General features: G+C 34.1%; 1 protein-coding gene across 5 annotated transcripts in view; it reads right to left on the bottom strand.

Annotated features, from left to right (window-relative positions):
* The window catches only part of Mkln1 (muskelin 1), a 329,639-nt gene that overhangs the window by 8,583 nt on the left and 306,050 nt on the right, over positions 1-15,006 (bottom strand). For all 5 annotated transcript variants that reach the window (XM_048786923.1, XM_048786922.1, XM_048786921.1 and 2 more), the window contains 3 exons: positions 13,091-13,230; positions 8,314-8,416; positions 718-772 (listed from right to left, as the gene is read on the bottom strand). In XM_048786923.1, the coding sequence (XP_048642880.1) occupies positions 718-772; positions 8,314-8,416; positions 13,091-13,230 (298 nt within the window). The remainder of the gene's footprint in view (positions 1-717; positions 773-8,313; positions 8,417-13,090; positions 13,231-15,006) is intronic.

Here is a 15,006-nt window from a genome sequence, read left to right on the forward strand (position 1 = left end):
CTGTATAACCATTTTATAATGACAAGTAGAGAGGTGGATATTCTCATTTCAAACAACTACTATGTGATGGTGAAAAACTGAAGAGACCAATAATGAGTTAGCCTAACAAAAATAATTCTTAAAAATTTACCAGACTAAAGCTCTTGGTTCTGGAATTTCTACAAACCCCTCATTTTACTACAATCTACTTGAGAAAACTTAAGTTTCAACTGGAACTTATCTTGGAACAATTAAAATAGCAACAAACAAAAATTATAATTTTAAAGGAAGAGGTTATTCACTTTCTCTACTCTCATAACATTTATTTCATTGCCTTACCCAATTACCATTCTTTTGACACCATACAATTCCACAAACAACAAACTAAAAGGAAAAACCATTCAACCAATAAGTGCTATCTCATAGCAAGTACAACATAGAGTGGACATTCCAAGCAGTATTAAACTAATTTATTTTGACCATGCTTCTATTGCCATCTACTGTACCACCAGTCAGTAGTGGCATAACAGGAATTACAGACTGATCTACAAACTGGCAAGGATACTTGGAAAGTAATCTTAAAAGCAAAAGCAGGTTATAAGAAATTTTACACCCTATCTTGAAACTTGTTCCACTTATTTGGATGAATATCTCTAGTACTGTTTCATTTTAAAGAAACCAAAGTCCAACCTTAAATGCTAGGGCACCTGACTAGACTTACTTACTTGGTGTACTTACCTAGAGCTGTAAAATCAGAACCAGATTTGAATAGAGCTGAAGCTAGGAGCTGAAACTGCAAAGTAAAACAGAAGAAAATCAGATGGCTAGCACATTTAAGAATAATACTTTCTATAACTTTGACTATTTATTAGTATCTGTGTATTTTTGCACATGTGTTGCCCAGGTCTATTCAACAAATATTGGCAAGCACATCATATTTAAACAATATGCTGACTTTTCTACTGGACTGCTATTATTGTTTTCCTAAACATGAGACCAAGTACTGAAATTATTTTATTTAAAAAATTTATTAAAGTATATATTTACTAAGGAACAGCAGGTCTACTGCCATAAAATAAAATAACTCATAAATAAAATAACTCACTTAGGACTTTGTCACAGATGAATAGACCGGTACCCTAGATGTAGTCACTGAATTTTTAGTGTAATGCACTCTTATCTCCAAACAAAACAAAACAAACAACAACAAAACCATATCCCTATAAAACACCTGATATCTCTGCTGTGTAAATCAAACTGTGAGAAACACTCGGGTCCCCAAAAAAGTAGACTAGGATCCCACAATCATGTATAATTATATTGTTAAAACTTAAAGCCCCTTTTCTTTCTTTCTTTTTTTTTTTAAAGTGGGTTTCAATTGTATTTTTTTTTAATTTTTTAGTTGTAGACGAGCACAATATCTTTATTTTATTTATTTATTTTTTATGTGGTGTTGAGGATTGAACCCTGTGCCTCACATGTGTTAGGCAAGCGCTGTACCACTGAGCCACCACCCCAGCCCTCAAAGCCCCTTTTCATATGGAAATAATATTGTAAACATTGATTAAATCTGCAGGCTAGCCAGCTAAAGTTACTTTAAAATAGAAAATGCAACCAAATAATGACAAAATAGGGTAAGACACACCATTGCAACACTGACAATTTAACAAATTAATAAAAATTTTTACAAAACTATATTTATCCTGAAGGAGGATGCTGGAAAAAAGGAAAGTTAAAGGAAAGACTAAGAGTAGACAAATGGGTAGAGTATCAACGGAATTACTTAGCACTTCTCAATGCTCAAGCAATTGATAGCACAATTTCCTCAGGATCTATGTTTGCAACCTTTACATTTTCAGGTATTAATTGCATTAATATTTATAAGCCCTGACTAACAATTTTTTGAAGGTCATAAATGGTACAAATATTCCAGATGTATCTATCTAAGTACAAGTTAAAAAAAGGGGGGAGGGGATAAAAGGAAGAGTTAAAAATATATGGAAGTTTTATATATATTCAGTCAGATATCTCTACTGCAAAATACTGGTTAGTTTGTGGTTTGTCTATTTTCTTTTCCTAATGTCTTTTTAATTTTTGGTGGTACTGGGGATTAAACTCAGGGCCTTGTGCGTACAAGGCAAGCACTCTATAAACTGAGCTATATATCCCCAGCCCTCTTAATGTCTTTTAATGAGTAAAAATCTAAATTCTGTTGAAGACCAATACAACAAGTTTTTCTCATTCATATTTAGTGCCTTTTGTGTTGTCTATAAAATCTTGCCTATTTTAAGATTGTGAAGATAAATCTGTTTTCTTTCCTTGAAGCTTATTATTATTTTATATTTAGATCGGTAATCTACCTTAATTTTTTATGTAAAGAGTAACACAGGTTAAGATTACCAGTTAATCAAATCATCTGTCCAAAAAACTAACTAAATAAATAAACTTTCCTTGAATTTGGCACCCTGGTCGAAAACCAGTTGAATATATATATATGTGTGTGTGTGTGTGTGTGTGTGTGTGTGTGTGTGTGTGTGTGTGTGTGTGTGTGTGCAGGTCTATTTCTGGAATCTATTCTATTCTATTGATCCATTTGTTTGTCCTTAGACCAGTACCATGCTGCCTTCATTACTGTGGCTTTATACAAAAGACCTGAAATCAGGTAGTCTAGCCACATCCTTTACATGTCTACATAAATTTAGAATAAGCTTGTTTATGTCCTCAACAACAACAAAAATCAAACTTCGCAGATTATCAAAAGAGACAGCATTAAGCTAAAGACCATTTTGGGGACAATGTGCAACTTTAAAAAAATTTTAGTCTTTCAATCCATAAATCTCTCCAATATTATAAATTCTTATAATAGACTTAGGACTACATATTTGACATTTCTTTATGCTAATATGATCAGTATGACTTAAGTTTCCATTTGCTAATTGTTTATTGCTATTATAAAAATATGGTTGTTCTTTTCCATTGACTTTGTATTATGTAAATTTCCTAAATTCATTTATATTGGTTTGTATATTCTATGGGATTTTCTATACACACAATCAAGTTATCTACAAATGCAAAAAAAAAAATTAGTTTTTCCTTTCCAATCTTCATGCCATTTCTTTCTTTTTCTTACCTTACTGCACTAGCTAAAACTACTGGTATATGTTGAATAGAGGTAAGGAGAGCATATGTCTTTTCTTTGTCATAATCTCAGGGGAAAGAGGTTAATATTCTACAATTAGATATGGTCCTATTACATGTTTTTCATAGATGTCCTTTATGAGATTTTGGAAGTTTCTTTTTATTCCTAGTTTGCTAAGAATTTTTATCATAATGAGTTTGAATTTTGTTAGATGCTTTTCTCCATTTATGGAGATAATCTATGGTTCTTCTCTTTCATTGTGTTAGTGTGGTTAGTTACAGTGATTTTCAAATGTCAAACTAATCATGTAGTTCTAGGATAAAACTACTACTACTTTTTTTTTCTTTTTCTTTTTTTTACTGGAGATTGAATCTAGGAGTGCTTTATCAGTTACATCCCCGGCTCTTTGGATTTTTTTATTTTAAGACAGAATCTCATTAAGTTGTTTAGGGCCTCACTAAGTTGCTGAGGCTGGCCATGAACCTGCAATCTCCTGCCTCAGACTCCTGAGTCATGTGCCTCTGGGCCTGGCCCCTGGGATAAACTTCTATTTGGTAATAGTATATTAACTACTTAATATATTGCTGAATTTAATCAGATAAAATTTTCTTAAGAATTTTGCTTCTACATTAATGAAGGATACTGTTTTTTTTTTGTTGTTTTTTTTTTTGCTTCTAATGTCTTTACCAACATTTTATATCATTTTAAACTACCTTCATAAAAGGATTTAGGACTCACATATGTCCTTCAGATTTCTGAGGCCCATGAAGAACTAGTTATTTTTTTTTCCCTTCCTTAAATGGTTGACAGAATTTATTTATTTATTTTTTTTTTTTTTTAAGAGAATTTTAATATTTATTTTTAGTTATCGGCGGATACAACTTCTTTTGTATGTGGTGCTGAGGATCGAACCGGGGCCGCACACATGCCAGGTGAGTGCGCTACCGCTTGAGCCACAACCCCAGCCCGACAGAATTTATTGATAGAGCCACGGCTCTTTCTTTCTTGGAATATTTTCTTAAAGTTTTTTTTAATATATATATTTTTAGTTGTTAATGGAACCTTATTTATTTATATGTGGTGCTGAGAATCGAACCCAGGACCTCACACATGCCAGGCAAGTGCTCTACCACTGATCCACAACCCCAGCCCCATTGGAACATTTTTGATTACAAAGTCAATCTCTGTAATGGATATGGGTTCCTTAAGATTTTGTTTCTTCTTATGTCAGTTTTGGTAAATCATATCATTAAAGTATTATCCATTTCATCAAGATCCTAAATTTATTACTCTTTAATGTAACATAGTGATTTCTACCTTTTATCTGTAATGTTGATATAATTTTCACTTTTTTCTTCATAAGTCTTGCTTGGAGTTTATCAATTTTATTTACCTTTACAAAAAACCAACTTTTCACTTTTGAATTTTTCTCTTTTGCTTGTTTCTTATTTCACTAATTTCCTGTTTTCTTATTTGGGATTTAACTTGCTCATCTTTTCTAACTCCTAAGGTAAAAGATAAACTTAACTGGTTCTACATAGAGGAGGAGGAGTCGAAAACTTATTTTAACAATCTGATTAAATAAGTGGAACTGATATGTATTGGCCTATGATTTTAACTTATACCAAGTGACATTATAGACCCCTTTCCCAAACTCTGAACTCAAATATCCAACTACTACCTTAGCTGGTTGTTTCACAGGCATCTCAAATAGAACATACCCAAAATCAACTTTCTGATTTCCAGTAAGAAGTCCCCACCTACCACCACAAACAACTCCCCTCAGAACCTTCTCATTTCAACTGAAAGTTAACTTCATCCTTCCAGTTTTTTAGGTAAAAAACTTTGGAGTTATTTATTTGAATGTTACATTCAATTCACCATAAAAACTTGTTGGTTCTACATTTAAATATACTGAAAATTTGGTCGATTTTGCTTATCTCTCTATTGCTACTATTCTCTCTATTTCTACTATTTTGATCTGAACTTGAACAATTTCTTGCTTAGATTTCTAAAATCTTCTTTGTGAGTCTTTCTGCCAACATACTTTTCCCCCTTTAGTCTGTTCTCACTATAGTAGTCACAGTGATCTAATTAAAACAGAGTGTAGATCACATCATTCTTCTACACAATAGCCTGAACGGACTTCTTCAATCACGCTAAAAGCCAAAGTCCTAAAAAGGCTTCAGAAGGCATTCACCGTCTGTTTTCCCAGTCCTTGCTCTTACTCTGTGACCTCATCTCTGACTGTTCTCACTCTTCTTCTCTAGTCCAGTCACCATGGATTGCATGCCACTCTTCTAAATCATGCCAGAGTGTTTCCACCCTAGGATCTTTGTTCTAACCCCCGCTTTGCTAGATACTGTCTTTACCAAATTATCTGCCTAGCTCATTTCCTCAATCCTTCAAGTATTTGTGCAAGTCTTATTTCTAATGGAGGTCTATTATGATCACCTTATTAGAATTGCCCAATTCTTACCTCTGGTACTTCTGATCCCTTTTATCCTTCCTGTAGCTTTTTTTTTAATTTTCCTGTAATGCTTATCAAATTCTATCGTGCTATATACCTTGCTAATTTAATATGCTTACTGTTTATTGTCTCTCCCAAAGGAACATAAGAGCCTTCTGGGCAGGGATCTTGTTTTGTTTGCTGATGTATCTCCTAAGCCTAGAATGCCTGGCACATTGTAGGAAATCAAACTATTAAATGAATGTACTGTGGAAACAGCACAGGCACTATATAATTAATTAATATATATAATTAATTCAGAACATGCTATACTGGCTGAAAACTACTTTTTTTCATTCCTTCTCTACTATATAAGTACCCTCTGAAAATGGTAGACTTGAATTTGGTACGCATTTTTCAAGCCTTTTCTAGAAAAAAAATACTTTTTTAAAAAAATCAGTTTATAAAATTACTGAATTTTATCACCAATTCTGAAAACATGTTGTGGAGACTAGAGGAAACAAAGAACCATGTTCTGGTATATAGCTGGTAGTTTACTGTCCTCATCCTAATAATTGGCACAATGATGATAATCATATTGACAACCATGTGTACAAAATCCAAAAAACCTTTTGGTTTCTGAAAGTCATTTAAATAATGAAAAATCTGTAAAACATACAAATAGAACAAAAGCAAGCTACTACAGAAAATGAGAAATAGGCCTTTCGCAACGAGGGGAATGATCTCCTATAATGAAAAGTGAAAGTTTAGGTGTCTTACTGAAAAGTACTGCAAATATAATAAATACTCTGTCACTGGGGATTTCCTTCCCCAAAATGGATTACTGGAATATAAGAAGTTTTGAAAGTTATATCTGTTCACGCATTCTTAAACAAAATAATCGCCTTTCAGACCAATAATCCCCAATATCAAGTGTGTTTTCTGTTTTTTGTTAGATATGCAGCCAGAGGAGAATTTGGGTAGGAGTACTGTTTTGTAAAATTTTCTGAGGTAACTGATACTAACACACAGAATGCCATTTTATTTTATTTATTTATTTTTTAGTTGTAGATGAACACAACACCTTTATATTTTTATTTATTTATTTATATGTGGTGCAGAGGATGGAACCCAGAAATTTGCATGTGCTAGGCGAGCACTCTACTGCTGAGTCACAACCCCAGCACCCAGAATGTCATTTTATTAACTTATAACAGGACCAAACAACTCTGGCTTAAGTTTTTTAGGAAATAAAATGGAAATATATAGCATATAAAAGAGAAGTTGTTACTATTTGAAAAAGAAAAAAAAATAGAAATTAGCTACCAAAATTAATAAATGGGTCTATGTGAACTTGAAATTCCTCTCTGTCCTGATTTTTGCCTATTAACTTAGCTAAGAACAAACTGTTTTCTTTGGCCTACTTACAGCTCACACAGCTGAAATTATTTACTTTGAAATACTTTGTTTTGGTTTTAAAAATAAGAGGAAAATGACTGCCCAGTTATAGCCATTTTATATAGAATATGGACAGATCACAAGGATATCTATTTACAACTCTTAAATGTATGATCCAACAAAATTAACATTAATGTTCTCTCTGCAACTATGTAGAGTTGTAAGTCAAAATGGATTATACCAAACGTATTCTGCTTCTGAGCAAAACTAAATAATTTCCCCTCTTTCAATAAAATTAACTGTCCCCACACAGGGTTCTAAAGTGTGTTCTGCTGAGTCTCTACCTACCCTGGGGTAATAACCAATACTGAGTAAGAGCAACAGGACTTATTTTCACAGCAGCATACTATGAAAGAATCTGTCTTCATTTTGGTGCTGAGGACATGGCTGGCTCTACTGATTTAAAAGTACAATGAACCTGGTGCCTGAAAGGGATTTGACGTTAAATCTGAAACCACTTGTACTGATGCTGAGGAGAGAAAAACACTGCTTGATATTGTTTTTACAAAGTCAAAGCAAAGCAACAGCTAAAAGGGAAATGGATGTAAAGAAGAGAACTACATATCATTAGTACCAATTCTATGAGCAGAAAAGCAAAATGGAATATAGTTCAGATGCTGCAAGATGGCTGGCAGAGAAAAAAAAAATGACAAAAGGAATCTCAGCAGTTAGTGGGAAAAAAGACTATAAAGTATAAAACCATGCAAGTCCATTGTAGGCACACTCACTCAGTGGATGGGCAAATATGCCCTTAAGAATGTGAAATCTTTTGAAACAGTTGCTTTATCCCATGTAACAAAAACTTCAATAATCATGGTCAGCTATTGTTTCTCAGACTTAGGAACTACTGTTGAATGTAGTAACCTACAGTCAAGCTATACTGCTACAACATTCATATAATAAACATTAAGACAGCAAGGACGCTTACTCCCATAAACCTAAGTTTTCTTTACTCTTGAGCGATCTTAAATATCAGTAGAAAAGTTGGCACTGAACTATTACATAATCCTTAAGCAAAAGAATCATGGGATTATGGAAAAAGTAAAACTTTGTTTTCTTCCTGAAAAACAAAACTAATGTCTAAGTTAAAACTTTATATGTGAGAATTCGAATGGGTTTCCTGTGTCACCTGAATTTTATCAAACGAAAATATGCCTGTTCAATTTTTAATTTACCTGCTCTGTTATCATTTTTAAGCTTAGTGTCAAGTTTTCATTTTCAACACTCAAGTTAGAAAGACATTTTAAAACATACTCAATTCCTGTAGGTCATTATCACCTTTCCTTACCTCTTTTGTCTCTTCTGGATCTGAATGATCCACAGTTATATAAAGATCATTTTGTAAATATTTTAGAGCACTAAGGGGATCCATTTGAGCCTTTTCTTCAAACCTAGAAAATATAAATCAGAATAATAATTATTTTGAGTCATAAGATAACACAAGAAATGTCTTTTAAGACCCAGAATGAAATACATTGTGTACAAGATGAGTTAGTCTTAGTATCTAAAAGACTTGAGTCTGGGATTCCTGGGTAAGAATACTAACATGCAAATAGTGTAGATGTAGAGCACATAGAGACACAATGGCAATGCCAGGTGGCCACAAGCAGTTGCGATGCTACAGAATACATCCTACCTAGAGAGTACATCCTACCCTTGCCTTAAAACTATAACTGAGAATTAAGTCCACTACAAAACAGTCTCTATGTCAAATATTTTGGATAACAGAACTCCAAAAGAGTTCAATGCTTTCATCAAAAACAAGTGCTTATAAAATCTACTTGCTTAGATTTGTACAATATATTTTCCCATGGAGGTATTTAATAAATACATTGGAAACTGAAATGAATATGGTCTCTTTTAATGAGTATCATTAACATTCAATACATTTTTTAACATTCAATATTTTTAACGAGAATGTTTCCATGTTTCAGTCATTGATTAAGAGTAACAGAAAGTAACAGAACAACTGCACCAACCTTTAAATTTGTTAGAAAATATGCCTATTCAATTTTTATTACCTGCTCTGTTATCATTTTTAAGCTATATCAAAATAACTCTATGATGGTGAAACATTTTTCAACAGGTTTTTTTGTTGCTTTTTTTTGGTACTGGGGACTGAAGCTGGGGCACTTGACCACTGAGCCACATCCCCAGCCCTATTTTGTATTTAATTTAGAGACAGGGTCTCACTGAGTTGCTTTAGCATCTAGTTGTTGCTGAGGCTGGCTTTGAACTTGTGATTCTCCTGTCTCAGCTTCTTAAACTGCTGGGAATTCGAGCGTGTGCCACCACATCCAGCTCAACAGTTTAAACAAATAAATAAGAACCTGAGACCTCTAAAATGAATCTGGCAAAGATAAGAGCTAATAAGGAGCAGAAAAACAGAATAAAATACAGGTAGATTCCAAAACTGAAAAGGAAAAGAGTTCTCTTGCTCTGTTTTTGCTTGTTTGGGGTGTGTGTGTGTGTGAGTGAAAGAGAGACAGACAGACACACACACACACTAGGGATTTAACCCCAGGGCTTTGGGCATTCCAGGAAACAGAAACATTCTCTTAAAAAAAAAAAAAAATGTAGCGGGGTACAATGGGACATACCTGCAATCCCAGTATGTAGATTGCAAGTTCTTGTTTTAATTTTTTAGTTGTAGATGAACACAATACCTTTATTTTATTTATTTATTTTTATGTGGTGCTGAGGATCAAACCCAGTGGCTTACACATGCTACACAAGTGCTCTATCACTGAGCTACAACCCCAGCCCAGACTGCAAGTTTGAGACCAGCCTGGACAACTTAGGGAAACCCTGTCTCAAAATAAAAAATAAAAGGGCTGCGGATGTAGCTCAGTGGTAGAGCACTCCTGGGTTTAATCTTGTATACCATGAAGGGTGGGGAGAACACAACTATTAGGGTCTATTTAAATAAGATAATGTCCTTTTAGTAAAGTATAATTACACATGCTTTAATTATGTATTTTATGTCTAATAAATTGTCACACTGTTCTAAATATTATAGACAAAGAAAATTCATATAATTTGCTTTGGGTAAAGAAAATGGCCTTTCCCAGAGGTATTCAGGCTGATGGCAATCTTAGTTGCAAGCTATCTGTACATTAGATAGGGGACAAAAACTAGGAAAATATCACAACTCTCATGTACGAGGTAATACCCTGACAGGGACAGCCAGGCTGTTGGTCCTCAATGAGAGTCCCTTAGGCAGAGGTCATTTTACATTTTATTTACAACAGATTAAACCAGACCTTTGGCACATGAGCCTGTCAACAGTCTCAAGCTTGATCAACAGTTTATAAAGTGGCTTGGCAGAAGTCTTCCCCAAAGGGCCACTCTCTCCTAGGAATTCTTTCCAAGAATCAAAGGTGAGATATATAAGGACATGTAAAAGGCAAATAGAGAGGGCAATAAATAGAAGTCATGAAATGTTGGATCTAACCCTCTCTCTCCAGGTCCTGAAGCCAAGGGAACAAAGTTAGGAGCAGTCAGTTAAATAGCAGAAGCAGACAAAGCAGCAGAAAAAAGTACAAAAAAAATGTGACTACTGCAGCTCCTGGTAGTTAGAACTGTTCTAGTCTCCTAAACATTCTCCTTGGGCCTCACTGTTCAAATGCTGAGAAGGCGCCAAAGGTCCTTCCCTTTTTGTATCTCTTTGACCTCATCTCACCTAATCACCTCACTCATTTCACTTCTACCACACTACCCTTCTTATACTCCTCAAATAATCCAGGCATATTTTTTAACCTCAGAGCCTTGCCTTTCTGGAACATCTCCCCCTAAATATCTACATAATACATTCCCTCATATCCATTAGGTCTCTAGGTAGAAGCAAATAAACAAAAAGTCATTTTTTATTTTTTTTGGCTGTAAGGTCTACCCTAATAATTTTATTTAAAATTGTATCTCCAAGCCAGGTATAGTGGCACATTTCTGTAATCCCAGTAAGCTGGGTGACTGAGGCAAAAGAATTGCAAGTTTGAGGGCAGACTCAACAACTTGGCAAGACCCTGCCTCAAAATAAAACATAAAATGGGCTGGGGATGTAGCTCAGTGGGTAAAACACCTCTGGGTTCAATCCCTAGTACAAAAAAACAAAACAGACAAACAAAAAAAACAACCCTCCAGCTCTTTCACCTGTAACAATAGCTCTTAACCAGTTTTATTTTTTTTCATAGTACTTATTATATAATTATTATTAATCTCCTTTTGAAGGCAGGAACTTTTCTTTTTATTCTTCACTGATAAATCCATAGAGCCTAGGACAACATCTAGTACACACAGTTAGATGAATATTTTTTAAATAAACAAATAGTTTTATCGATCGTTTTTATAAAGACATTTATGTGGTTGCTTTTGCCATTCTACAAATGAGCGAAGTGATCTCCAGAGAGGTCAAGACAGAAGACTTAAAATGAATACCAGGTCTATCCATCAAGACCTAGTCCTTTTTCCATTTAGACACTAGCTATCAGAATAAAGGCAAAAAGCAATCATAAACAGAAAAGAATACTATGCTTCATATTTTTATGTTACTATTATTAACTTTAGTTGAAAACAGTTTATATGAATGGATAAGTTCTTTATATATTCTTAAATTCTCCTTTAAAGGTTTTTTTGTTTAAGTTCTGAGATAAGGTAACACATTTCTTTTCCCATAGTAGCTAATTTCCAAGACTAATGTTTCCAATCACAAACTTCCTATCTTTTAATTTCAATTTCTTTATTTCATGAATTATTCTCACACTCACAATATTTGTTAATCTTTCATCATATATTTAAATGATTCATTAAAAAAATTCTTTATCCATTTTCACTCCTCACTTTGACTTTATTTTTCCTTTTTATGGGGTGGGGGTGTACTGGTGATTAAACTCAGGGGCACTTAAATCCTGAGTCACATCCCCAGCCCCTTTTATTTTTTATTTTGAGACAGGGTCTCACTATGTTGTTTAGGGTCTCATCAAGTTGATGAGGCTAGTCTTGAATTTGTAATCCTCCTGCTTCAGCTGCCCTAGCACTGGGATTATAGGCATGAGCCACTGCACCTGGCTCACTTTATGTCTTAATTAGGAAAAGTCACTAACAATGATGCAATGATGTTTGCACCATAAAATGCCATTTTACCTATCTAATGAAAGCACTATTATGAATACCATTATTATTTTGTGGTGCTGAGAATCAAACCCAGGGCTTCATGCAATCTTGGCAAATACTCCACCACTGAGCCACATCTCCAGCCCTTTTTAATGTTAATTTTGAGACAGGGTCTTACTAAGTTGCTTGGGGCCTCCATAAGTTGCTGAGGCTGCCTCAACCACCGAATCACTGGGTGTACAGGCATATGCCACTGTACCTAGCCCCCAAAATATTTTTAAAAGGGAAAATAAAGTGACAATTAAAACAAAAACAAAACTTAATTGGTAAAGAAAACTGTAACTATATTTTAAAGTTATATTGTGAAAAATCAAACCATAAAGATATATAATCTAATATACCACCACATTCACTATGAAGAGTTAAGAACAAGTCAGGCATATATCAATACTCTAAAGCTGATCTGATTTGTAGTAGTTAGGGCTTGAGTTATTCCAAAGTAGGCACACAACCTTCACAAAAATTTTTTTCTATTATTTTAATATTCACAGAATTTCACTTTCTCTGTATTAAAAATCTTAGCACTTTGCCTTTGAGAGAAAAACAAAAAATAAGCATCTACAAAACAATATGATCTTCACAGTATTTATGCTATTTTCTTTCTTTCTTTTTTTGGTGGGACAGGTGTACTGAGGATTCAACCCAGGAGCATGCTACCACTGAGCTACATCCCCATCCCTCTTTCTTTCTTATTTTGAGACAGGGGCTTGCTAAGTTGTTGAGGCTAGCCTCATTCTCCTGCCTCAGCCTCCCAAATCACTAGGATTACTAGTGTGCACCACCACATGTGGCTACACTCTTTTCTTGTTAGAGTTGCAAAAACAAAGTCAGATCTCCAGAGCTAGCTACCAACAATAGCCAATAATGTTAAAGTTTTCAGTAAATTATTTTCATACCTGTGTTTTCTTATGAGATACTTGCAATGCCTCAATAAGTAATCTTTTGAAGGTCTACACAATTTCAGTGACCAGAAGTCATCAAGTCTCATCTTTGGAGAGCAAGATTTTCCTGGATTTCCACCAAATAAATAATGAACCTATGGTAAACACAACAAACCAAATTTTTAAAAATTCATATATTTCAAGAAACTATAGAAGCCCTGGTATAATGTTTTCATTTGGGTAGTAATATGTAATACTACAAATATAATTTTTACCAAAGACTCCCCTCCCCTCCTCTTCTACCCCCAATGTCCCCCAACCTTTTTTTTTTTTTTTTAAATAACTAGGAATTGAACCTAGGTCTCATGCATACTCTACCACTGAGCTATAAAGCACTATGGCTACTTTCCTAAACTACACTTCATACTGAAATAAGTTGTATTACCACAATTATAATGATAGCAGAAGACATAAAACAAAAGCAACGATAGAAAAGAAAGAAACAAATACTTAGGGGAAGAATTTAATCCAAGATAAATTTGTGGAAGACAACAAATAATAGGCATTATCAAGTTAATCAAGTATTGATCAAAACAGCAAATAATATTTTTTTAAAAAACTGACATACATGTTGAATTGAATCACTGAATCTAAAAACCTTATAAAAATGTTATCTTATTTTGCTTTAACCTAAATACCAAATATTAAATGGAACATATAATTTGTAAAATAGTTTTAAAATTATTTAATTAATACCAAAAAAGAAATGTAAAAGGAAAGCAATAATGATTTCACTATTATATTAGATGCTTTGTGGCCCGCATCCCCCCCAAACCAAAGGCTAAATGCTTTCTCTGATATGTGGATGCTAATTCACAATAAGGTGTTGGGGNGAGGTTCCTATAGTATTTTTTGCTAATTTTCAGACATAGTTTTATGTATGAACAAATGGGTATAAATTCTGTGTATGATAGGGAGCCTTTTAGACATGTTTTCAGAGAAACCTAGATGTTTTGAGGCAGAAAGATTCCTTGGAGAAGAAACCAAGAACTGTATATTGTTTGATTATTGCTAAAGATTAATATTAATTTATACATTAAGATTCTGTATAAAAGAAACTGAGCTGAGAATTTTTGAGGATGGATGAAGTATTTAGTTTAACATGGTTTTAAATCAAATGAGTATATGTTCCATTTCCCTCATGTAACTCCTTTGCTTTACATAGCTATATTAAACACACTTGTACTTGTATGTATATATGCATATTTAGCTTGCTTTTTCATAATTTAATGTCTTAGTCTGCCCTTCCTCCCTCCCTCCCTTTCTCTTCTCCCTTTTCCTGTTCCTCCTGCCCCCTTCCTCAGTCTACCTCTTACTAGGTATTGAACTCAGGGGCACTCAACCACTGAGCCACATCTCCAGTCCTACTTTGTATTTTATTTAGACATAGGGTCTCACTGATTTGCTTAGCACCTCACCATTGCTGAGGCAGGAGAATGAGGCTAGCCTCAACAACTTAGGTTGGCTTTGAATCTGTGATCCTCCTGTCTCGGCCTTCTGAGCCACTGGAATTACAGGTGTGCACCACTGTGCCTGGCTTATATTAGAATTTTAATGTTATTCTGTCAAAAGTTTTAAAGTATTTCCTGAAATTTTAAAACACTACAGTCAATGGTATTAAAGCCAAAACTAGACAGGAAGTCAATACAGATAGATAAATTGAGTCAGGTCAGATCAAGGAAGCCAATTTGAGTGAGTACAGGAAGTTGGGGACTGCTCCCTGAGGGACTGAAATGTTAATTCCTTCAGAGCCCTTCCTCCACCCTGATCAAGAACCTTAGCACAATCCTTAGCACAACATAAATAAACAAACTAATAAATAAATAAAGGTATTGTGTCATGTACAACTAAAAAAAAAAAAAAAGAAAAAG

Source organism: Marmota marmota, unplaced genomic scaffold, assembly GCF_001458135.2.
Source record: "Marmota marmota marmota unplaced genomic scaffold, marMar, whole genome shotgun sequence".
Classification (NCBI taxonomy): Eukaryota; Metazoa; Chordata; class Mammalia; order Rodentia; family Sciuridae; genus Marmota; species Marmota marmota.